Source organism: Carettochelys insculpta, chromosome 2 (genome assembly GCF_033958435.1).
Source record: "Carettochelys insculpta isolate YL-2023 chromosome 2, ASM3395843v1, whole genome shotgun sequence".
NCBI lineage: Eukaryota > Metazoa > Chordata > Testudines > Carettochelyidae > Carettochelys > Carettochelys insculpta.
In genome coordinates, this window is record NC_134138.1 from 172,140,440 (window position 1) to 172,165,930 (window position 25,491).

General features: G+C 40.9%; 1 protein-coding gene across 5 annotated transcripts in view; it reads left to right on the plus strand.

Moving 5' to 3' along the window:
- Positions 1-25,491, plus strand: part of COBL (cordon-bleu WH2 repeat protein) — a 271,385-nt gene that overhangs the window by 165,758 nt on the left and 80,136 nt on the right. For all 5 annotated transcript variants that reach the window (XM_074988022.1, XM_074988024.1, XM_074988023.1 and 2 more), the window contains one exon: positions 23,982-24,111. In XM_074988022.1, coding sequence (XP_074844123.1) covers positions 23,982-24,111 — 130 coding nt within the window. The remainder of the gene's footprint in view (positions 1-23,981; positions 24,112-25,491) is intronic.

Genomic DNA, 25,491 nt, shown 5'->3' on the forward strand with positions numbered 1-25,491 from the left:
TTCTCAAGGAAAACAGAGCACTTGCTTTTTTTCTTGAAGGTGACTTTAAAAGACATTTAAAAATCTGGTTCCTGTCTTTCCTCTTTTTCTTCTCTATTGTATTTAAAGAAGTGGGATTGTTTGGGTTTTTTTAAGTTCTTTTTATGTTTATTACTTTAGGGATATCAGGAATATCATGCTCTGGCATTTCCTGATTTTACCATAGGACTTGTTGGAGCTCTCAGGGAATCAATATTGCTAACTCACATTTTAAATATGTTAATTAAAAGTACAGGGCTGTTGAAACTTTAACAAAGATGCCCTTTCTCCAACATGGTCATTAGTTGTTGAAATTAAGTACTTAACATCAAATGAAGAAAAAAGTACTACTCTCGGAAAAATAAATAAATAAAAGCGTCACAATATGCTTGGGCTATGGCTACACTAGAGAGTTTTGCCAACAAAACCCTGGTTTTATCAACAAACCTGGTAGAATGTCCACACGCAAAATGCGTTTTGTCACCAGTATGTCGACAAAAGTCAGCACTTTATCTGACAACCTTCTACCTCTCCCATATGAGGAAGAGTACCTTTTGTTGACAAGTTCTATCAGTAAGCAAAGCTGTGTGGACGCTCTGGGGGGACCTTCTCGCCACAGACCGGGCATCCAGAACAATGGGCAGCCCTATCTGCTGTGCTTCCAGGTTCCTGTTTAGTCAAGAGAGCAGCTGGGCAGTCCACCCGCTCTGTCAACAGAGTGAAGCGCTCTTCTGATTGTCCTTGATGTGTGGCCGCACTCTGTCACCAGAAGTTTTGTTGGGAAGTCTCTTCCGACAGTGACTTTTATCAACAATTCGCTCTAGTGTAACTGAAGCCTTATTGATAATGTGAGTGTTGGGTCTCAGTCAAAAGATGACACTTTGAACAACACTGTGGCTCACGGCGCTTTGTTGAGGCGGTTATTTCAATAGTTACTCTTTGAGCAGAGTGCCAGCCTAGTCAGTAACACTCTTTCCTGTAACACCTTGTATTTTCTTGGCAATCTCCCCAGTTGCCAGTAGCTGTAACCTTCCTTTAAAGTGGGTTCAGGTAATACAGATGTTTTAGGGGTTGAGTGCATATAAGGTCCATCACTGTGGGCCAAAGGCTCTTTTAAGCCGTGTCTACACGTGCACGCTACTTTGAAGTAGCGGCACTAACTTCGAAATAGCGCCCGTCACGGCTACATGTGTTGGGCGCTATTTCGATGTTAACATCGACGTTAGGCGGCGAGACGTCGAAGCCGCTAACCCCATGAGGGGATGGGAATAGCGCCCTACTTCGAAGTTGAACATTGAAGTAGGGCACGTGTAGCCGATCCGCGTCCCGCAACATCGAAATAGCGGGGTCCGCCATGGCAGCCATCAGCTGAGGGGTTGAGAGACGCTCTCTCTCCAGCCCCTGCAGGGCTCTATGGTCACCGTGTTCAGCAGCCCTTAGCCCAGGGCTTCTGGCTGCTACTGCTGCAGCTGGGGATCCATGCTGCATGCACAGGGTCTGCAACCAGTTGTCGGCTCTGTGGATCTTGTGTTGTTTAGTGCAAGTGTGTCTGGGAGGGGCCCTTTAAGGGAGCAGCTTGCTGTTGAGTCCGCCCTGTGACCCTGTCTGCAGCTGTGCCTGGCACCCTTATTTCGATGTGTGCTACTTTGGCGTGTAGACGTTCCCTTGCAGCGCCTATTTCGATGTGGTGCTGCACAACATCGATGTTGAACGTCGACGTTGCCAGCCCTGGAGGACGTGTAGACATTATTCATCGAAATAGCCTATTTCGATGTCGCTACATCGAAATAAGCTCCTTCGATGTAGGCTTCACGTGTAGACGTAGCCTTAGAGTTCTAGGAGGGTAGAAGGAATGCAGCCACTGAACCAGGCTGTTGCACCACTCTGTTCTCAATCTAGCTTCTCAGGCTAGGCCCCTAGGCACTAGCCTCATGGACATGTCTGCCCAGTAACGGAGACATGGGCATGGACATGTCTGCCCAGTAACGGAGAGAGAGTGCCTCTCAGCCTAGGTAGACAGACATGGGCTAGCTTAACTTGACTTGACACTAACATTAGCAATGTGAGTGCTGAGGCACCCGCAGGGGCTCAGACTAGCCATTCTCACTCAGGCCCATGGGACATTCTGCAACAAGCCCGCAGTGGAGATTCCCCACACTCAACCTTTCATTCCTAGTTAGACGTTTGCATGACTTTTTCTGCATGTTTTCTCGGGGAGGGAGTTTAGTCTCATGTCACAAATCATTGCGGGGCATGAAGCGAGGCTGGGGGTGGGGGGTGAGGGTTGTTGGAATCCTCTACAAGTTTGAGTTGAAGCTTTGAAAGCAAGTACAGTAAAACACACAGTGATAGTAAGTTCCAAGCCTCTCATGTACCTGTATGACTGTAAGTTAGGTTAAAAATAGGGTGTGTTGCTGCTGGAGGATGCTAAGGAGGCACTCATCCACACATTCCTCTCATAGGATCTGAACCCACAACTACCGACACTATGCTGTGGCACCATGAACACGAGGACTGCCAGGCGTCTGGTTTTCGACCAGAACACCTGGTAAAAAATGGACCCTGGTGGTTCTGGTCACCACCACCGATGAGGCTATTAAGAGTCTGGACAGTGGTGCTGTGAGGGCCCGGGGCAGAGGCAGACTCTTTACCTGCCCTGGTTCCCCGTAGCTTGTGAAAACGGCAGCCAGGTTCCTTCAGCTCCTATGCACAGAGAGGCTTCATGCACTGCCTGCACTCCAGGTGCTGCTTCCACAGGTCCCAACTGTCAGAAACTGCAACCAATGGGAACTACAGGGGTAGCATCTGTGGGTGCAAGATCAGTGTGTACAGACTTCTTGCACCTAGGGGCCACAGGGATGTGGTAACAGTGGTAAGTGCAGACAGGACCTTGCTTCCCAACTCCCTGCCCCATCTTGGAATCCTCTCCCACACTCAAACTCCCTCCCAGAGCACTCACTCCATGCCTCCAGCCCCAGCTGTGAACCCCCTCCTGCACTCCCAGCCCATCGTCACTGGCCCCACCTCAGAGGTCTTGGAGAAGGGGCAAGGCAGGGTGTTTGGTTCTGTGCTGTTAAAAAGTTGGCAGTGGCATCCTTAATTCTCGCTGACTTCAGCTGAGTGACTTACTAGTTCTCCATTTCTCTAGGCTTGAGTAGCTTGGAAGCCATGCAGTGGGATTCTCATTAATGCAATATCAGGTACCCTTGTGATCCTAGTCCTTCTCTTCAGTGGTTTTTGTCTCCTGCTTATAAGCATAAAACTTCATCCTTGAACTATGCGAGGTGAAGCACTGTGTGACATGTAAATGGTTCTTTAAGGAATAATTGTATTTCCAGTGTGAATTTTTACAACAAACAATTTAAACCAACTTGCTTGATAGGTGTGCAGCTGCAAACTGCCTGCCACTAGAACTGCATTATTCAGGACATCATGAACTTGTACAGTTCATATCAAATCACTGGTTCTTCGCAAACAAGAATCATGTTTCCAACCTGGCAGGAAACATTCGGCTGAATTCATTCCTGGGGAAATTCTGCTAACTTCAATGGACTTATACGAGAGATGAGTTTAGAATGACTTCAACCGGTTTTGTGAGAGTGTCGGACACTTGGACATTTATTCTCTGAATGATCTGGTGAGAAATCATTTTGCAGGTGAAAATTATAAATTCAAAAGTATAACTATGTATAGTTTTTCAAATGTTGCTATTAGTAATCATATGCCTTAAAAGCCGATCTTGAACTTGAACTTACTTTCCCATCAGCCGTTATATTGTTGGAAGAAATAAATCAAATTAATTTTGCAAGAATGAGCAATCGTAAATCTGAAAGTTTCATGTACCTAACATTTCTGTGGGATTTGTACCTATGATGATCCCATTACACGGTCCATTATAAAAATGTACTCGGACTCTTTTGTAGAAGATAGCATGAAGCAAAGGACTGAGATTCTTGAAATGACATCTTTGGGACAGTCTCCTATGGTGAAGGCTATGGAATTAGAACACAGAATAACTTCTAATTTGAAAGTTATTTGTTCCTCTCTCCTTAAAGAGCCTTAAATACCCCATTCAGATTTCTGAACAAGAAATATCCAAGTACACAAGCCTGTTCTAGTCAAGTATGAGAAGACAATATTTGTGCTGTAAATTTGAAACCAACTGATAGCACATAACATTTGCTATACACTCCAAATATAATATAACTAGACAACTGTATTGTGCTTCTGCTGATGATGCAAGAACCAAATTAAAATAAAAGAGAGAAAAATGCATTGGCAAGTAAAGGCATGTATTGGACTCAGAAAGTAGTCACATTTAGGTTAGGGAATTTATAGAGGTCTGAACCTGTTAGCAGAGGAAGTAATTTGGCCCAGTTTTTTAGAAGAAAAAATGTAAAGTATAGTGAATTAGGCTTTACATGAACATTCAGTCATAGGCATATAAAGCAAAAGTTATGAAAGGCTACAAGAATAATGATCGATACTCTCTCTAGTACCTGTGAATGTATTTTTCAACATCTCCTGAGAGAGTCAGTTAAGGACATATGCCATTTGGATAGTACATATGACATAATTCTCTTCTTTGTAAATCTAAGGAGTTTCCACAGTGTGAATCCAAATTTCCACCCATCCTTTCCTGATCTCTTGCTGTTCTACTTTATGTTGTTGCACAGTAATTTGCTAGCAGCGAGTGTCCAGTCTATAAAAGCAAAATTGCAGAAAGTGTTCTAATAATATTTTCCATTTTATTCAGGCAGCTTCCTTCCCAGTAACTTTCGTGCCCCCTTTTTTGGTCTCATTTATCCCATAGTTTTAAATAGGTTAAAATGTCCCAGTGCAATGAGCCAATTAAAAAATCCCAACTTCCTCAGTCCCAAGGCAATTTAAGGGTCATTGATTTGTTTCAGAAATTTGGCAAGGATGAATGAGGATGTTATTGCAAGAGTTGAAGTGAAGATTTAGAGCTAGATTATGGCCCAGGCAGCATAGAGGTGCAGTAGGGAATAAGACTTCCTCTGCCTTGACCCTGTGCAGATCAGTCTTACAATCCTATTTCACCCCAAGCTCCCATTCAGAGTACTGGGAAATGAACACAGTTACTTATCTTGTGAACGCTCTGTTCAAAATGATTGATTTTTTTAAAAACTGAGTTCTATATTTTAGCTTTAGATTGTTTAAAAAGTAGCCAAATGTGTATAACAAAAGCTGAAAAGAGAAAGTGTCCTTTCTCCTGGTGTTTTTACAGCATTACGCTAGACAAATGTTTACTTTTGCAATTGAGTTTAGTACAATTTGCCAAATACTCCCAGAAAAAAATATAACCAAACCATTAGCCTGCATGTAGGTAAAAAGCATGGGCAACGTCAGCTAAATGCAGTGGTAGCTTAGGCTGCACAGCGGGTATAAATTAAGGTGGGATTACGCAAAGTGCTGTGTGACGTACCCTCATTTCACATGATGTTGATGAGCACTGAAGGCCCTGCAGTGTCTTTTAAGATCTCTCAGGAAGCAACTTTCCTAGTAGCTTCTGCAAGCTGGGTTATATAACGTTCCTACCCTGTCACACACCAATTGTATTTGTCCAGTCCTAGAATATTTTGAGAGCTCTGAATTCCCAGTAAAGTCAGTGGGAGTTGGGAGTTTTTAAAATATCACTGAAACTATATAGATTTAATTTACATACTAGGATTATGGCCTAATTAATAGACCACAGACTGAGGGCTCAGGAGATCTGGGTGCTATTGACCTATTCAGTGACTTTGGGCATGTCCTTTCACTTCTCTGTACCTCAGTTTCACATTCTGTAAAATGGAGATAATGTGACCTCTTCTGTGAAGAGCTTTGAGATGGAATGAAGAAAAGTGCTCTAAAAGAGGAAGTTACTGTTATTTTTCCATTATTTTGAATGCCTGCACTGTGGTACTCACCTCATGTCCCCAAAAATCATGATTTGTTCAGAGTGAGGTCTGAAGGGAAGACCTCTAGTTTGAAATACATGTTAATAAAACATTTATTTGCTATAAAGCCTACAGATCACGTGTTTAGTAGTCCGATTATGTGCAGGAAAGCATTCCCCTCCCAACATCAAGAGCATTCCTAGTCTTTTACAATTGTGAAATTGCTTCTGATGGAGAGTTCATGGAGCAACTACCCACTGCTTCAAAACAAAATATGCTACCTGTCTTGGGAATAATACCATAATTTACCATCTGGTGATATCACTTGACCGCCGCATGTGGTCTCCGTCAAGTACTTCCTTGAAAGCTGGCAAGACATCAGCACCCGAACATAGTGTTCTGTTCAAACCTGCAATTTGGCAAGGTTGCAACATTTAGTAAATACAGTAAATTTCATCTGGCTCGCCAGTCACACAGACAAATGGCATATGCTGATGTCATGTTCTGCTTAAACTCTCATTAGATTGAGAATGTATCTAACAATTATTAAGCTCTGGTGGGCAAAGAATTTGTGGACGCTGGAACAATGATGAAATAATTTTAAGCAGCAAAAGGTCTTAAGTAGTGGCGACCAGTAAAAGGGGAAAATGATTAAATCTGTAGAATATAAACTTTTTTCCCCTGACAGGAACACCATATTCTCAGTAATTTTTATCCTCAGCAAAGCAAAAAATTAAAGCAAAGAGTGACTTTCTTGGACACTAAACTAGATAGAAGCATGCTTTACTGACAGGTTCTTTTTTATCCAAATAAGTAAGCAAGAAAAAATAGATCCCTGAGGGAATGCAGTCTAATAGAGTTCTCAAATGGGTTAGAATTCTGAATTGTTTCTCATTTAAATTAATTCACATCTTCTTTAAAGTAAAATCCACACTTCAAGCTTTGGGTGATTATTTCATTAGTCTTTCACCTCTGTAAAGATTTGTTTGATTTAGGTTATAGAAAAAAATAACTGATCTTATCCTAGTTGCAGTTTGTGCAATCATACAAGTACGTTTATATTGCAGCTTGACAAGGAAATACTGAGGAATTATACATAAGGCTACACTGCTGGAAGTCTAAGACTTGTCCAAGAATGGAACAGCACTAGTAAGATACAGTAGCAAAGCTGTGTGGGAAATTCTCATTTTAGAAAAGGCTGTCCTTATGCAACTGGTATGCAGTGTACACTGGAGACTAATAGTACTATACATTGTAATAAGTCACAAGGTTCTGACTGCATCAGATTGTTGTCTGTTGACCATTTCTTATTATCCAAAAACTTCCTAACTAGAGACTTGTTGCTATCCTTCATTTTGTGCTGGGGGAAGGAAGCTATATTATTGAAATGTCCAAGGAATTGGAGGCAGCTTAGCCACTTCATTGCAGGCCTACTTCCAATTCGAAGCCAGATCCTTCATAAATATTCTGTGAAGCTGACTCACCTAGGATGGGAAGGGAAATTTCAGAGGCAGAGTCTGATGAGGCTGGTATGGGGCCAAGCCAGCTCTTCTCTATACCTGGCAGAATTCTGGAACTGGTGTTCCCTGTAAACTGAGTGCTTGGGTGGCTGCCCAGGAGATTCAGGTGCTGCCCTGCTGATTTGCAGAGCACCCATAGCCAGCAGAACATGTTTCTAGCGGTGGTGCACATTTGCACATGCCTTGCTAGCACATAACAAAATTTATTCTGCCCATGGATGGAAAATAGTACAGAAACCTGCCTGGGACTTAGTATTGTTCTAGGCAGGAGTAACTCACTGTCTTCCTTAGCGGGAGCCAAAGGGCTGAAGGAGGTCCTCTTAGTTTAGCACCTAGGAGACCTGAACTGCCTGGCGAAAAGGAGCAGAGAGTACCAAGAAGGAGCTGCTACCCACACTGTTGCCCCAAGCTTCACAGAATTGCCGTCTGTTCCACCCCCCCCCCCCACACACACACCCCAGAACCTAGAATTCAGAGGCTTTATAGGCCACACCCCAGTTCTCCAGCACAGGATTGGAAATGTTCTCCGTGAGGAGAACAGGAGAAAAATCTAAGCAAGATTAATTTCATGGCTTTTCCAGATGGTGTTCCCTTCCTTCAGGTGCTGCTGTGGTAGAGGTGGATAGTCCTTCCTTGGGAGAACAGAATCTGACAAATTAATTTCTTTTCACTAAGAATCCCTTCCTTTTTAAAAAAAAAAAGTCATAATCCTAAATCTAATGTTAAAAGGAAATGTAACCCTCATGTTAATGCCTTTTGCTCTGGATTTGTACCCCTAATCAAACTACAAACTAATCAAATGACTGCACAATGCACAACTAAAAATATGTTTTTGAGCATTTTTTGTAATAACCAGTCCCCTCTCCCACAAGCAATCTCAGATATTAGAGGAAGAATGCGCCATAGTGGCAAATCAAACTGTGTGGCTTTAAGTGTTTGGGGTTTCTTCCTCTTTCTAAATGAAGACAGCATCGATGAGGACCACATTGTATTCAGAGAAATGGAGGAAATTCAATTCTCTTGACAAAACAAACATCCGTGGACTTGTGAGGTCTACACATTTCAGTGCATGTGAAAATATTTGGTGTGGTAGAGTGACTTCCTTGAGTGGAAATAATACCAAAGCTAATAATGAGATTTTGGAGAGGGAGGAAACTGCAGCTATTTTAGTAATTTAACATCTCAGATTTGTTTATAGATAGTTTCCTGTCTGACACATTTGGCTGAAGAAGTTAGTGTTTGAAGATGATTAGACATATTCATTTTTAACTGCCTCTGACCATGACATCAGGTGAGTTCATTAAAAGCGAATGGATAAATGAGCTTGCCCCTTCACCTTCAGTTGGCTTTCTTACGTTGTTCGTATAAACAGTTCTTAGCTTATAGTCTGTACATTGCAGTAACTAAGGCCATCTGTGACTTATTTTTCTCAATTTTTAACAAATTATTAAGATAGCATAACAGTTTTTTGTCCTATTATCTGAATAATACTAAACGCTACTTCTCTTTCTGATGCTAATTGAGAGATTGATGTAACCACATCTATAGTGACTTTGACTTATGTTTGGTTTTTCTGATAGCTTGCAGGATTTGTTTAAACTATCAGAAAAGGGAGAGAGTGTTTTAAATTTTCAATAAAATAGCCAAAATTCTGAAATATTTTATTAATTTTATTTAAAATAATATTAAATAAGGGTGAGATTTTTAAGAGCCTAATGGTGGTGGGCATTTTAATCCCATTAAATTTCTGTAAGATTTTAGTCTAACTACTTACAGTGTGGCCCTATTTTTATAGCATCTGAACAGCTAAAATTGCTTGATGAATTTATATTTCTGTCTGGGGAAATCTGATGCCCATTTTAGAGATGGAGGAATTAAGGCACATAGAAATTTGTTAGTATACTCAAATTCATCCATGGTGTTTGTGGAAGAGAATTGAGCCAATGTCTTCAAAGTGCCAGACTAATGCCCTAAGAAATAGGATATTTTCTCTTAACTCTGTTACATATTTTTAAAAATCTTAGCCTAAGTTTATTAGAAGTTGTATTATTTTAAAATATTTTTCATAGTCTATTAAACTTACGTTTTAAAATAGGCAGATTATTTCTAATTAGACCACTGCTAATATTGAATATTTTGTTTTCTTGGCAATTAAAAAAAGTCAAGATTCTGTTTCTAGTAAAACCAAAAGTGAAGTTTTTAGGCATTTTTGGCAAATCAGAAAAGTCAGAACACGTTTTGGAACAAATGTTTCATTAGACTCAGCGTGAAATTGTTCCTCTTGATTCTGGCTTTAAACAAAAGCAAGTGAGGACTCAATTCACAAAACGGACAGGGGAGGAGGAAGTGGTTCTTTCTTATAACTTTTAGCAGTGTGCTATGGTGCACCAGGTTCTAGTCCTCCTCTGTGTTGGGTGGAGAAGGGGAATTAAGTCAAAGTCTCCCACATATCAGGTGAGGGCTATAATCTCTGAGGTCGCACCACCATCACTTCTTGGATCTTCTCCAGCCACTTGATGAATTAAACACAAAGTAAAAATGCCATAATTTGGCATTGCCAACACATTCTTATTTTTCAGTTCAGTCAAAATTATTCAGCAAGCTTAACAAGGATTTGTGAATTTTCAGGTCACCCAAGACTGCATTTTCTGCCTACCTCTACTTATACTACCTTTGCCTCATCAAACATAGTTCAGTGAGTTTAGACTGTGTCATGTGGCCCAATGTAAGTCTGTCTTTTGGTAGCCTTTATTTTGTATTAGGTGGAAAACAAATAGATTAAAAGAATGCTATTGAGGGGTTCATCGTCATCGTCAATAACCGTGGGCACAGAGCCCATTGGTGTCTGATGCCGCTCTCACTATTTCCTTCCATCTTTCCCTGTCCAGTGCAGAGTGGCTTAGGTTCTGTTGACTAGTTCCGCACCAATCTACTGTATCATCTATCCATTCTCTGAGGGGTCTGCCTCTCCTATTCGAACCATCCATTATGCTGAATACCAGGGTCTTGATTTTTCATTCGTCATTCATTCTGTAAATATACCCAAATAGTTGTAGCTTCCATTTTATAACCTTCTGCAGCAGGTTCTCTTTCAGCTGTATATTTCTACATAATTCCTCATTGGTGACCTTCTGCATCCATCCTATTCTCAGATTCTTTCTCTAACAACTCCTTTCAAATGCCAATATTCTTCTTTTTGAATCTTTCGTTATCACCCATGTCTCACATCCATACAACATGCAGCTGAATGCACACATTTTCAAGACGCTCAGCTTCGTTCTTAAGTTAATTGCTTTGCTTTTCCAGATCTTATCCATTGCCTTCAAACTCGCTCTTGCTTTTGCTATTCTAGTCACTATCTCCTTCTTACAGTCTAGATCATACGTTATGTTGCTCCCCAGATATGTGAACTTCTCTACATTTTCTAGTTCAATACCATCAACACTGATCTTCCTTCCTATTTCCTTATCTCCAAATAACATTGTTTTTGTTTTATCAATGTTTATAATCAGTCCGTATCGCTTCCCTTCTTCATTTAATACCTGCATCATTTTTGCTAGCTTCTCCTTATCTCCCTTAATGATAACTATATCATCCATGAACCTCAAGTTGTTAATTCTTTTCCTGTGTACAGATACCCCTTCTGCCTCTTCCTTGATCTTGTCCATTGCTCTCTCCAGATGTGCGATGAAGATACTTGGCGATATTGGATGTCCTTCTCTCATACCTCTACTTGTTTTAAACCAACTTCCTAACCCCCAGCGTGTTCTCACCTCTGCCTCCTCATTATCATTGATATCCTTCAACAACCGTATCAGTCTGCTATCCGTTCCATATGACTCCAACACCACCCAAGTCACTTTCTGATCTATACTGTCAAATGCCTTTTGAAAATCGACGAAGTAAGTGTATATGTTGTTGTTCTTTCGTCAAGCTTTTTCTGTCATCAGTCTTCGTGCCAATATCTTCTGTATGGTATTTCTATCTTTTTTTGAACCCTGCTTGTTCATCTGCTATATGTTCTTCTATCTGCGATCTTTGTCTTTCTGTCAGTATCATCATCAGCACCTTGCCTAGACAACTTGTTAGGGCAATTGTTCGTTAGTTCTTGCACTCCAGTGTGCTTCCTTTCTTGGCTATTGTCACTAGCACAGATCTTGTCCATTCCTTATGCGCCTTTCCTCCTTTCCATGCTATATTACATAGTCGGTGTATTTCCTGAATCATGCTTTCTCAGCTGTATTTGATCATCTCTCCCACAATCTTATTATTTCCAGGGCTCTTGTTGTTCTTTAGGCATTTCACTGCTTTTTGTACTTCCTCCTTTGAAATATCGGTCTCGCTCTTGATGCTTAATGGAAATATCTCTTTCAGTTCTTCAATCAGTCTCTCTGAGACACTTGGGTCCAACTGTGCTTTGTTTAAGTTCGTGCAATATCTCGTCCATCGCTGCACAATCTTTTCTCTGCTCGTGAGCACTTCTTCGCTCTGATCTTTGATCACCATCTGCTTTGGTTACCATTTCCTGTTAATATTCCTAATAGTCTTATACACCTCTCTCGTCTTACATTGGCCATAATACCTCTCTATATCTTCACATTGCTCCTCTAACCATTTCTCCTTAGCCCTTTCTGACTGCTTTCCTTACCTCATTGCGTTTCCCCCTATATTGATGTTCTGCTGTCTCAGAGACATCTCTTCTCACCTTCAATGCTCTCTTCTTTTGAACCAACTTCATTGTCTCCTGAGTAATCCACTTCTTATTGATCTTTTCTTCTTCTGGAACAGTCTGGTCAATTGCCTCTTCTATAGCGATGGCTATCCCTGCAACTCTCTTATCTAGGTCTTTCTTTGTGGCGATGTTCTTAATCTTCTCTGTATGCATTCCCTGTTTCTTTCTCACATAGCCTTGCCATGTCTCTTCTTTTCTTAAACTGTGTCTTATATTTTCTTTTGAGTTTTATCTTGATGTTTGCGATCACTAGACTGTGGTCTGAGTCTATATCTGCTCCTTGGAAAGTTCGGCACTGCTGTACCGATGTTATTCATCTCCTTCTAATCAAAATCATATCTGTCATGTTCTTGGACTTCCCATCATTTGATCGTCTTGTCCACTTCCTACAGTCCTTTTGTTGGAATCTTGTGTTGCAGATCACCATCTCCTGCTCTGTAGCAAACTCTAGTAGTTTCTCTCCTCATTCATTTCTTTCTCCTTATCCAAACCTTCCCATGACTCTCTCCCAACCTTCGTTACCTGTTCCAGCCTTCGCATTCCAATCTCCTCCAATGATCTCCTCCACCGTCTTTGGCACGTCTTTATAGAATAACCCAATCTCTTCCTCCGTACTGCCTGACGTGGGTGCATACATCTGAATGACTGAGATGTTAATAGGTTTTGCTTTGAATCTCGATACCATCATTCTTGCATTCACTGGTTTGTATCCTAATAATGCTCTTCTAGCTGTTTTGCTAAGAAGGCATCCAAATCCTGCTTCATGCTTCATTTCGTTTCCTGACCAAAGGACTTCCCAACTGCATATCTCTCCTGATCCTGTCCAACGCATCTCTGCCAGTGCAAGTATATTGCATCAGTATCTCTCCATCTCCTTCCAAAGCAGCTCTAATTTTCCAGTTACCTACAGTGTTCAGATGTTCCATATTCCAAAGGATAGCATATGTGTTAGTTGTAAGTTTCTTTCAGTAGCCAATTTATCAACCCAACCCTGATCACTCTATTGGTATCGTGCACCTTGTTTATCCAGGTGACGTCTGAGCTGGCATTTTTTATATTGGGGGGTTACAAAATCCAAAAGTAAATTAGGAAATAATAGATCCCATGGCTGGAAGGGACTTTTCATTTCATGTGACCTGCTGTATAACACATATCATAGACTATCCCCCTGACAATTCCTAGAGCAAATCTTCTAGAATAACATTCAATTTTGATTTAAATATTGTCAGTGATGGAGAATCAGCCATGACCTTTGGTAAGTTGTTCCAGTGGTAAATGACACTTATAATCAAAGATAAGGCTTTATTGCCAATCTGAATATGTCTAACTTCCGTTTTCCAGCCATTGGACTTTTAATAATTTTCTCTGCTAGATTGAAAAGGACATTATGAAATATTTGTCCCCCATGTAGGTTCTTCTGTGTTAAGTGAAATCGATTGAGCTCTGTCACTGTATGGCCGGTTTTGTAATTCTCTAATCATTTTTGTGACTCTTCTATGAATCCTCTTCAATTTATCAACATCCTTTTTGAATCGCAAACACCAGAAATGGACACAGTATTCCAGCACTAGTGATGCCAGTGCTAAGTACAGAGGTTAAAATAATCTCTGTGTTCCTACTCTAGTGTCATTTGTTAATGTATCCCAGAATCACATTATCTCTTTTGACCACAACATCTCACTGGGAGCTCATGTTCTGATTATCCATAAAACAATTTTCAGCTTGGTGAAATTGGCCGCATTAAAGCACCAAGTTGTGTGTGTGTGTGATGATTATTTGTACTTAAGCTACTTAAATTTTTAGTTGTGTGATAAGTTATCTGTTAGAATGAGATCTAATACAGAATTCCCTCATACAGGCTGAACCACTTTTTGACTTAGGAAATTGTTGTCTATGATGTATTGAAATTCCAAGTGTGTTTTGGTACTGGTAGCATGAGATTTCCACATAAACCACTCCAGGTCAGTGGGCGGCCACTCCACCCCACTGCTGCAGGTATCAAAACAAACCCCCAAGTCAGTAGTTTCTTAGACCAACCTCACTTCAGGTGGGCAGGGGACAAGAGTTCAGACACCCGGCCTGGCATCAGGCGGGCGATAGGGGAAGTAGCTCCAGTCAGGGGTCATAGCTCTAGGTCAGGGCAGATGGTAAATAAACTCAACCCAAAGGGCCTAGGCCCTGGTTCAGGGCAGGCTGGTACACAAACAGAGTTCAGCGAGTCCGGACCCTAGCTCAGGGCAGGGCAACAAACACAGATTAAGAGAGCCCAGACCTTAGCTCAGGGCGGGGCAACAACCACCCAGTTTGGGAGAGCCCAGGCCCTAGTGCAGGGCGGGGTGACAAACAGTTTATAATGAGCCCAGCAACAGTCTGTCTCCTGGGTCAGGAGCAGTGCAGGCAGAGCACTGAGGTCTGGACTGGAGCTCCTGGACCCCTGCCAACCCTGGCACTCCTTGAACGCCTCAGAGATCAGCCTGACCCTGAGGACAGGCCTGAACTGCGACCTCAGATGGTACCCCAAGCTAGGTTGAGGCAACAAGACCTGAAAGCGGCAGAGGACTGGATCAGGCCCCCCAGACCTGGAACTCCATGAGCCCCCAAGAGCCTGATCAAACGCCCAGATATGTGCGGATGGGGAGAACGGAAGTGGCCCAGGCATTAGAGAGGACCATTAAAGGTCCTTGGACAACGTGTTGCAGTCTGGATTCTCCACTCACCCTTGTGACACAGGCAGCTCACCTGAGTTGGTGGAGAGGGGCCCAGGTGGTCCAATCCAGACCTCAGCTCTCTGCAGGTCCCTCTAGTTCCAGCTGGTCTTCAGCCTCCCAGGCAGGGAGCACTGAGCAGACCTCTGGTTCCTCTGGAGGCTGGGCCCCATCTGTGTCCTCAGTCTGGGCTTTTATAGCCTTGGTCCCACCTACTGACTTCTGCTCAGGTGATGGGAAGGGGTCAGATTTGGCCCAAAATGGCTCCCAGCGGGGTTCCTCTCCGTCCGGGTCAGTGAACAGCCACTCTGCCTCACTACATACTCAAATTGAAGTCCCCCATGATTACACAGGTCCCCACCCCGCCCCCCATATTATAGATAGGTGAATAAGGAGATAGTCACTGTGTTCTCCTTTGTGATTTGTCAGTCTGTAGCAGAACCAATTGATATCTCATCTTGTGCATCATCTGTTAGAACACTGATTAATGAACACTGGAGGCCACTCTCTTCAGTTATCTATGACTCAGAACCAGATAATGGCATTTTTGACATAGACTTGTACTCCCCTTTCACTTTTGCTTACTCAGTCTTTCATGAATCATTGATATTTTAACATGCAATTGTGCAGATCATCCCACTAGGTTTTAGTAATGCCAACTGGATAGATTTTATGCTTACAAATCAGCAATTCAATTTTCCCTTGTTTGTTACCTAGGCCACTAACGTTGGTATATAGGCAGTTAAAGAATTTCTTCTCTTTGTGTCCTTGGTTTTGTTCTTGGTGTCTTGATTTTGTGCTGAGTACTCAGAATTCCTTCATTTTAACCTCCCTATGTGCTATTAGCTAAACTCTCTTACTAGTTTAACCAATCTGTCCCTGAGGATATTGGTCCCCATTTCTTGAGGAGGAGGCCATTTAAACTGTATATGCCCTGGTCCTCTTAGAAGGTGGACAGACGTTCCAGAAAAACAAAGCCCACCACCCTACACAACATACCTAGATAGTGGTTCACTTCCAGAGTTTTCTGCCTTTTGCTTCTGAGACAGGAAGTATCTTAGCACATTTTTGAATTCCATGATGTCATTTACTATCTGCAAAATATCCCATAGCACAGGCTCATTACAGCTGATGTGAACCAGCACTAGTGGATTCTTCCCCATGAATTTCAGATATCTATCCAGTCTTAGTGATTTTACTGGAATGTTCTTTCAATTCTTCTGAGTATTGAATCTCCAGTAACAACGGTCTGTGTTCCTTGGATGGCTGGAGAATCTTTGCAGGCAACTTGGATTTTCTTTACAACTTGGTTCAAGGTATCATCCATATGTGAGTCCCCTATCATGTAAATAAAGCTTACGTCCTTTGTTCTGAGATGTGTATATTCCCAGGAACTCATATTGTTTGCTTATGCCCAGTTTATCCAGAGATCCAGATTGCTCTGTAGCAATGACTTTACCACTCCCCCCAGTTTTTGCAGACTGTACCAGTGACTTCGAATTTTCTTCCAGGTCATTCATAAAAATGCTTAGTAGTGTAGTTCCAACAGAAATCACATTGACAGTTCAAAGGAACTGTGCTGGCATCAGTAAGAGTAGAATCTGCATTAAATGTGTGGATAATTTTCAATGGTACATTACAATTACTTTATAGAATCTCTGCATCAGCTTAAATCAGCCCAAAAATGTTACCATGTACCATGTTTTTTAATATTTCAATAGAGCCACAATCTAATTTTTTTATTGTTTTGCATTGGGGATCAAAGACAGTTACTAACATATCCTACCACCAAGCTCGCTGATTGGGTCAGGACAGCAAAGGGTGCAATTGCCCCTGGGCCTGGTGTTTCAAAGGGGCCAGGAGCTCCAGGATCCTTTGAAGTGCCACAGTGATGCTGCTTCCCACTCCACATGGCTCTGAGGGAATGGGGAGGGGCAGCACCACAGTTTGGGCAGTGTTGATGACTGGCTACCCTAGGCCCCATTGCTTTTGGGGGATGGAGACAGGGCCCTCTCTCACTTTGCCCCCGGGCTTACAGCAGCTGTTGGCCTCGCTACCCACCACTGAAATGATCTTCTGTAACATAGTGACCATTTTTTGGAAGCACTCAAAGAAACATCAGACCGTAACGACTGTATGTATACAGTACAATCGAATTCAGACACACAATTTGAAATTCTAGTCAGCTAAGGTACAACGTTATTTTATGGGGTTGGGACGGAGGAATTCATCATGTCCAGAAATGCCGCAGAGTATAACTTTGTGGGATCAGCCTTCATAAAATTACTCATCAGTGCTGTTTTTAGAGAAAATCCCAGAATCTGGTTTCTCCGTCAATCTGTGCCAAAGAAGAGTCTGGTAAGAGCCTATCCTGGCAGTATTAGACATGTGAGTAAAGAGTGTGAAGGATATATGAATGTCAAACTGGGACTTGCTATGGCTGTTCAAGTTAGTCAGGGTGAAGAGTTTGCAGTTCTGTGAAAATACAAGCTCAGCTAAATGGAGTAGCTCCTGTATCATCAAATTGAATGGACAGATTTATGTCTCCTTTTGGCTGCTTAAAGATTTATCTCTGTGTTGTTGATGTCTTTATAATAGCTTCTGCTTGGTTCAAAACATTTTCTACTCATCTGCAGTAAGCAGTATACAAAATCACACTGGACACCTTTAAAATTAAAACCCAACCATTCTACCATTTTTTACAAAACAGAAGCAGCAGTAGTGTGGGTGATAGATGAAGAGTTTGAACCCAGTTAACAAGACAGGTAAATCTTATCTTTTATGAGCACATCTCCCCATCAATTTATTCTTCCTATTTCAAGATTTGCTTGCCTTCTTTGTGGAAGAGAAGAAAGACCAGGAGGTCTCATACGGTACGTTTGCCCTGACTATGAGTGGTTTCAGCAGGCCACACTCTGCCAATCTTCCTTACACTGTGTAGGACATTACACCTGTAGTGTCCCCTTTTGTGCACACAAATAAAAACTGAAAAAAAAAATGCATATGAGAGCAGTCAATAAAATAACAAAGAATAAAGGAGGCGTCGTTATTGAAAAGGAGAGGCAGTGAGGTCTGGAAGGCAAGCTCACTGACCTAAAGATGATACTATGTACATGTGTTTTAGGAATACAAAAGGCCTTCAGAAAGTTTCTAGCCTGACAAAGAAAAAACATAGTTTGTATTCAGCTGTTTGTTCTTCAGTAAATCCTCTTGGGTGATAGTGCACTTGGTCCAGTACAGCTGCAGCTTCTCTAGTGTCTGTCTTGTAGAAGTCCTTGTCCTGTCTGTCGAGAAACCCCTAGACTGCTGCAATCATCTCATCGTCCCTGAAACTCTTCTCACAGAGGTCCTCCTTCAACCTAGGGAGCAGAGAGAAGACTGAGGGAGCCAAATCTGGTGAATAGGCAGGATCGGAAATCTGTGGTTCATTCCCAGTGGGAATCCTGCTCATCAATTTTTCTGGGCTTGCTGGAAACCACCACAAAAGTTTCCTGGAAATGTTAGGTTGTGCTATGTTTTGTTCAGAACTCAGTGTTCTGGGCACCCATCTTGCTGACACCTCTCTCATGCACCAATGTTCACTGAGGGTAGATTTGGAGAGAGAGTACAAATCAGGAGTGGCTGGTATTTAGCAGACCAGCATAGTGAGCTCTGGCTGGGATATTGGGAATTCATTGGAATAGGTGACAGCGAAAAGTTGACAAGCACAATGGGAGATTAGGCAGAGGGTACTAATGCAGGTGTTGAAATCTGCCTTTTGAATTTTGTGGTGGTGCTTGTTATGTGTGTGAAGAAAGTTCATTATCCCTTTTGGGTTGTATTCTAGCTGGATGTTTCCCTTTCTACCATACCTGCATAATCTGTCCTTCTCAATTGCTGATGTACCTGATGTGCCCACTAGAATGCTGTAGAATGAAATTCTTGGGTATAAGCCAAATAGGACTTGCTTTCCCAACCACTTTGACATGCCATTTTTTCCCTTTGGATTGTTAATACATTTTTAGTGTTTAGTGTTTACCAAAATATCATATTTAGGCCAAAAATGTGATTCAAGTGTTGAACACTCACAAAAGTTAAATACACTCACCATGTTCCTCCAATGCTTTGCCTGTAATACTGTAAATATTTTCCAACATACCACATGAACCAGTGACATGAATTTAATTGACGTTTGCATCTTGTGTGGTCTCATCATTAAAAGAGGCAGAAGGGGTGAACAGTATTTGTCAGATTTAGGTCACAAAGGACTATTTTAGTTCAATTTTATGGTAGCAGCCCACGCTCAGAAAAACATTTTAAAAACATGTCCTGAAGTTAACATGGCTTTCTGTTTGTTGCATAACCAGAAACTCACCTAATCATCTCATCAAGCTTTCTTAAAAATGCCACAAAAGTGAACCAAGTGCTGAGAACAGCAAAATAATCTGTTGCACTCAGTAAGGGGCTCTTATAGCAAAGTTTGAATGGGAAATTACTTCAGATAATATTGTTAAGGCTTGATTTCTTTATAAAAGAAGCAGCCAGCCATAACAAATGATTTCCAAGTTCTATTGTTTTGGGATGTACGATTGCAAAAAGGACACACAATGTCCTTTGTGTTTTTTGCCATTTATGTTTGCCTCCTAGATATATTTACCAAGGTTGACATTAGAGAACCACGTCTAACAATTTTTATGACCCAGTCTTGAACTAGACACTATTTATATATGTGTAGAACTGCTAGTTTCAAACAAGCTTTTCATCTTCTTTATGGTGTGTATGTGAGTACATTGTACTTAGCCAACAGGATAATGGAAGCAATATTTTTGTGTAATTGACTAAACCTTCATTATTTAAGTTGTTCTTGCATTTGCTATTTTCCCCCCTTTTTAGTAACATTCTTGTTGTTTGTGCCTCTACACAACTATGTAAGCTCAGCCCTGAAGGCAAGTATCACTGGTAAATAAGTGTGCAAGCTGAAAATAAGCTGCTGTCTGCAGAAGATTCTTCCTCTGGTAGAATAGGAAGTAATGTGTCTTTGAGGAATTTGATGCACCAAGCTAATGCTTTTCACATGCTTGTTCTTCTTCACTAAGACCCAAAGGATCTCTGTCATTTACAAAGGAAAATTCTGTTAGCCTCCTTTTCTCTTTCGTTCTCAAGGCTTCTAGTCTTTTATCTTTCTTCTTCCCATCTTTCCAGAATTGTCAGTAGCAGTGAAAATGGCTGCTGTGCTTATGGGAACAGAGTGAACATGAAAGGTGTTACATGCTGGTAGAACATCTTGTGGAATATGTGATGATTAACAAGCATTCTGAACAAAAACAACGTGCATCCATAGTCTGTCAGCTGTCTACTTAGCACTTTTGAGATTGTTGAATGAAAAGTGCTCATGTAGTACACCTACATCTGCTGTAACGCAACTGACGTTGGTAGAATAAAAGCGATGGTAAATTTGCCTCTATAAATACAAGAATTCATTTTAACTTTTTTTTTTTGTTTTATCTTGATACATTGTCACTTTTTCAGTTTTGATGATGGAAATTGCTGTGCACTGGGACAGTTGCCACTCCAGATGCTCTGACTTCTCAGGCTGCAGAATAGCAAAGGCTGAAAAAGATACAGTAGCTAGTTTAGTAGTAATGATGAGAGTTCAGTGCCTTCTTATTCCACCAAAATTCCAAACTTCATTCTCCACACGAGGGTACATTTACAGTGATGCTACTCATTACAACAATATACAGTAAATTACCAGCTCTTGTAGCGTCTGTCTGTTTCTATTTGTCATGAAACAGATATTTCTCACCTGAATGCAAGTCAGGAGCACTGTGAATATAGGTTATAATACTCTTCAAGTATAGGACCCCTGTACCCAGTCGTGCCCTCTCACTCATACAGTGCAACAGAGATTAGCTCAATTTTTTTATTTTGTGTAGCATTTAAAAGGTACACATTCAAAGTCCAGTACAGCTTTATCAAGTGTAAGAAAACTAGCGTACTGTACCCTAAGTGTTCATTCAGCAAAGTGCTTTGTGTAACCTGCACTTTGGAACCAGTTTCAAGCTTCAGTGGCTGTTTTACATTCAAATGCTAAGTTGAGAGAATACAGATTTTTCTCCACAATATTTATACCTTTTGCTTATTTTCAGTACTTGATTATTTTTAAAAAGCCTTATTCATTTACCTCCTAGGTGCGGAATAATTTCTGCTCTTGTTTTAATAATAAAGTAGTATTGGGAGTCAGGGCCCTTTTTAAGTTAGGCCCTCTCTACTTCAGTGAGAGCAAGTCACCGGCTGACGGTAAATATGGTCTCTTACGGCCTGAATAAGATTACAACCAAGGACAGGTGTTCTGTAGCTCAGAATCTTTGGTGATGATGATTTTTTATGCAGTGATAGCATTCCAGATGGAACTGGACAGATCCTCACAAAAACATGGCGCATCTTTGAAATATTTCACAATATTAAATGAGAAAGAGAGAGAAAGAGACTGAAGATGAGACGGGATAAAATGCAAGTACAAAATGATCAGTGAATCAACGGCAAACTGCAAACTTCATATTTGTTCCAAGTTTGACTGACTAATGTACAAAAAAATTAATCTAGCTTAGAGGAAATATATCTAGTCTGTATAACAATTTAGTTTATATCTATATGTCTGGTATCTATTTTAATGTTTGGAATTTATTTGAATAGTTCATCACTTAATTGTTGTATAGTAGGCAATTTGTTACTAATTTTCTGATAAAGTGTAGCACTTTATGAATGCATGGCTTCTGAATAGTTCCTTGGTATAGCGCAGCAATTATCTGCCCTATCAAATTGTGAACAAAAGAAAACAGCAGTTTATTTCTCAGCAGGACTGTGGCAATCTTCCAAAAACTGGAGTTGTATTCAAAACACTGGCAAAATAAAAATGACACACTCTCACTCCTCACTGAATATGTGTGTCTGAGCTCCAGTTCATGCTTCATCCTCAGAATTGTTAGTTTAAATTCTAACTGCGAGAGCCAAGCAGCATTTTCACATCTTGGGCTGAGCTGAGTTGCCAGTGCTTAGGAAAACTGGGCCCTATTCATCATTGCCCTATGGCCCTTTTTACATCTCCCAGCATGTCTTTCATTACACCCAGATGTAGAACTTGCTTTGTCAGTACCTCCTCCACCACAGCCCCAGTCACAAAGAGTGTTCCAGGAAAAGTTCCTTCTTACTTTAATGTGTTGCCTTTGCACCACTCCCTCGTTTTCTCCCTGTCCCGCCCCTCCCCCCCTCCCCCCCCCAAAAAAAAGAAGGAACTAATAAGGCTGCAGTTCAGCAAAGCACTTATGTATGTGGTCAACTTCAAACACGATCTTGGGTGCTTTGCTGAATTGGACCCTAAGGTCTGCAAATTAGTAAATATGGTGTGAAAAAAACCCACTGATTCAGATTGCATAACAGCTTGGTATTATGCAGATCCTTCTTAAGTATGCAACTTGTTACCATTCCTCTCTGGCTTATGTAAACCGTTCCTGTCATCAAGAACCCAGGGTGACAGGTACTTTAGAAATGCTCATAGCTTTAAATATTGTAGCTACAAAGAAAGGATATAAAAAATTTCTTTAACTTTAAAATTAATAGAGCATAGTGTTCTGCTGAAATAAAGTTTATGCTGAAAAGTAAAATGATCTTGAGAAAATGAAGAGAAACTTTTTCCTCCTACTAATTTTCCATGTATTGGTCCCACAGGTGGTCTTGTGTTGTTAGGAGTGGTTTTCACTAGCATTTCTTTGTCTGGTTGCACCTGTGTGGAGATTTCATGTTTTTACCACATGATCTTTGCAATAAAGTATAGTGATGATTGAGCTGACATACAAGCATTTTGCTGACACTGTGGAAGAAGAGTGGTTTAAATTGGGTACTGCTCTTTCATAGACCTTGTTAGGAACTCAGTCATGTATCCCAGATATTGTCAGGATGCACGGAATGCTTTTGAAAAATGCTTTCACATGTGATTGCTCAGCTGAATCTCTGATGGTGGCCTTTACTGTTGTCAAGTTATTGTTTGCTCTGTTGTCATACTCTGCAATAAATGTGTTCATTAATGCTTCTGGAGAATTTTCTCCCCAGAATGTTTGCTCGTTTCTGCTCAGAAGAGTTTCAGGACAGGAATAGCGGCTGTATTGCAAGTGATGATGGAAGTACTTAGGCGGAGCCACATGTATGGGAGGCTTCCAAAGCTGCTTTCTCTGCTAAGCTTGTTTCATCCTCATGCTGTTAATATCTCACAATGCTCTATTCACTTAGTGAAAATGGAGGACATATCACAACCAGACCTATTCCCAGTAAGTTTTCTAGGATCATCAATAATAGAGCCATGCACACATAGAACTGTATTCGGCTAAGCTGCAGAAAACATTGTGCCATCCAACAACACACTAGTGACTTTTTTTTTTTTTTACTAAAATGATCTAATATGCTTTTACATCATGACTGACCAAATTCGGCATGTTGCCTTTATTTGAAGCCTTAGCACCTCGTATAAGAAAATCTTCAAAAATTCGTTTGAAAAATGCAACAGTCCAACAAAGGCACTTGGCCACTTCCATGCTTGTATATAGCAAAGGACTTGCAAATCTGATTCCTCAAGTTTAACTCCATTGACTTTTTCAGGATTACTCCTGATATATGCTTGTGTGAGAAGAAATTAAGGGAAAATGTCAGGTAATCAGGCCCTGGATGAACAAAGTCCAGTAGTTAGCCATAATCCAAAATTTACAGAGGCCAATGGAAAGATATCAGCGAGCTTTGAATTGGGTGTTTTATGCATACTGCATTCAGGAAGCGCCTTCTGTCTCAGAATATTTAGCCCACAAATTCCCAAGATCAACAAATACACACATTTGTACAATTGCCTTTCATTTCTTCCAGGAGCAGTCTCATACAACTGAGTGGCTGTGGAATCCCTTCTCTTCCAATCTGAGTTTGCATACAAAGCAGCATGGCACTATTTGGAGCTGAAGGACATTTTTTGTTAGAAACAAATTCTGTTCCCTGCTGCATTTCTGCTGTAATTCTGTTACAGGTTATGCAGGAGCCCTAACATTACACCCTCATAATGTGGGTTTTTCCATTTGGTTTCTCCTAGATTCCTCACAGAGCCTCACAGAATGATTTGCAGAAGAAAAAGAGACGTGCCCCTCCACCACCAACTCCTCCTGTTCCTGCTATACCAAACAGAACAGAAGAAAGGGAAGACAAGAGGAAGAGCACAATGGGTAAGGGCTTCTCTTCTCTCCTTTGTTTAATCTACTGCATGTGCTAAATGGCTCAGCTTGCTGTTTGAAGATTCCCAGAATAACAAAAGGTGAACAATACTCCTTGGGTGAAGAGAATGTTTATTTCTGCATGACACTGAAAGGTGCTTTGGCTCAGCTCTCCTCCCACTTTATCATAGAGTGCAATAGAATCAGACATAGGCCAGCATTATGCATTCCCAAAGAATCATTCCCCTGACCCAGATGAATAGAGTTTGGACCTCAGTACTGACTTCTATGGACAGAAGGAAATTGTCAGCTGATGTAAATCGACATAGCACCACATATGTGAGTTGCGATAGCTGCGTTCTCTTCAGTGGAGCTGTGAGCATTTGCACAAGCTGTGCATTTGCACAACGCCTACCCCATTGTTTTCAAAGTGTTCACCTTTGCTGCTGTTGAATACACTTTGTCCTTTGTCCCAGGGTGGTTTTACATCATTATGTTCCATAAAGTATTGTTCTTGTCTTTGGTCCCATTTGAGATGAATCTGCATTCACAAAGTCTGGCTAATCAGTGCAATAAAAAGACCTGATTAGTCCTGAAATATTTTTTTTTACCTTAAGAAGATAAAGAAAGTTATAGTTTTCGATTTTATGCACTTTCCCTCATTTACGTACATCCATATAGAAAGACTCTGAAAAAGCCCTCTAGGTATTTCAGGTCACTGGGAGTTTTGTCTGCATGAGAACTGCAGGATTATTCCTTTAGATAAGAAACTGATTTCTAAATGGTGTGAGTTAATAATCCCATGCATTTGGAACTCATTATCCAGTACAATAAGGGAATCATTTAAAAAGTGCTGCTGTACGTTTGGTACACTCCAGTTTGCACCTTCAACCTCAGCATTTTCACATAGTATCGAAGAGATGCATATGTGATACCATAAATAAACTCCCTGTCATGTATAATTGCTGACATTATGAATGCTTCTCACTTTAGAAAGAAACCTCATAATTTTGTTTCGACATTTATTTTCAGTAGATGCCTCACATTTAATGCATCAGCATTTATGAAGCAGCATGAGTCCATTATCCTGTAACATGTTTGACTCTGTTGGCATCTGGTATTTAAACCCTCCGAGGAGAATGCTATTGCTGTGCAATATAACACAATCATTTTCAGAAAACTGGCTACCTGTTAACTATTGTAAAAGTCACAATCTGACATTCCCCCAATGCCTCCTCTTGCAACCACAAATCATTAATGATAAAATGTGTTGTTTTAACTTAATGTTAATGTTAATTTCATTTTATGTTGCTGCTTGAAGGACTACACTTGAAATAGAAGAGGACCACACATTTTTATCCACAGATGTATACAGTAAACTCTTTCATATCT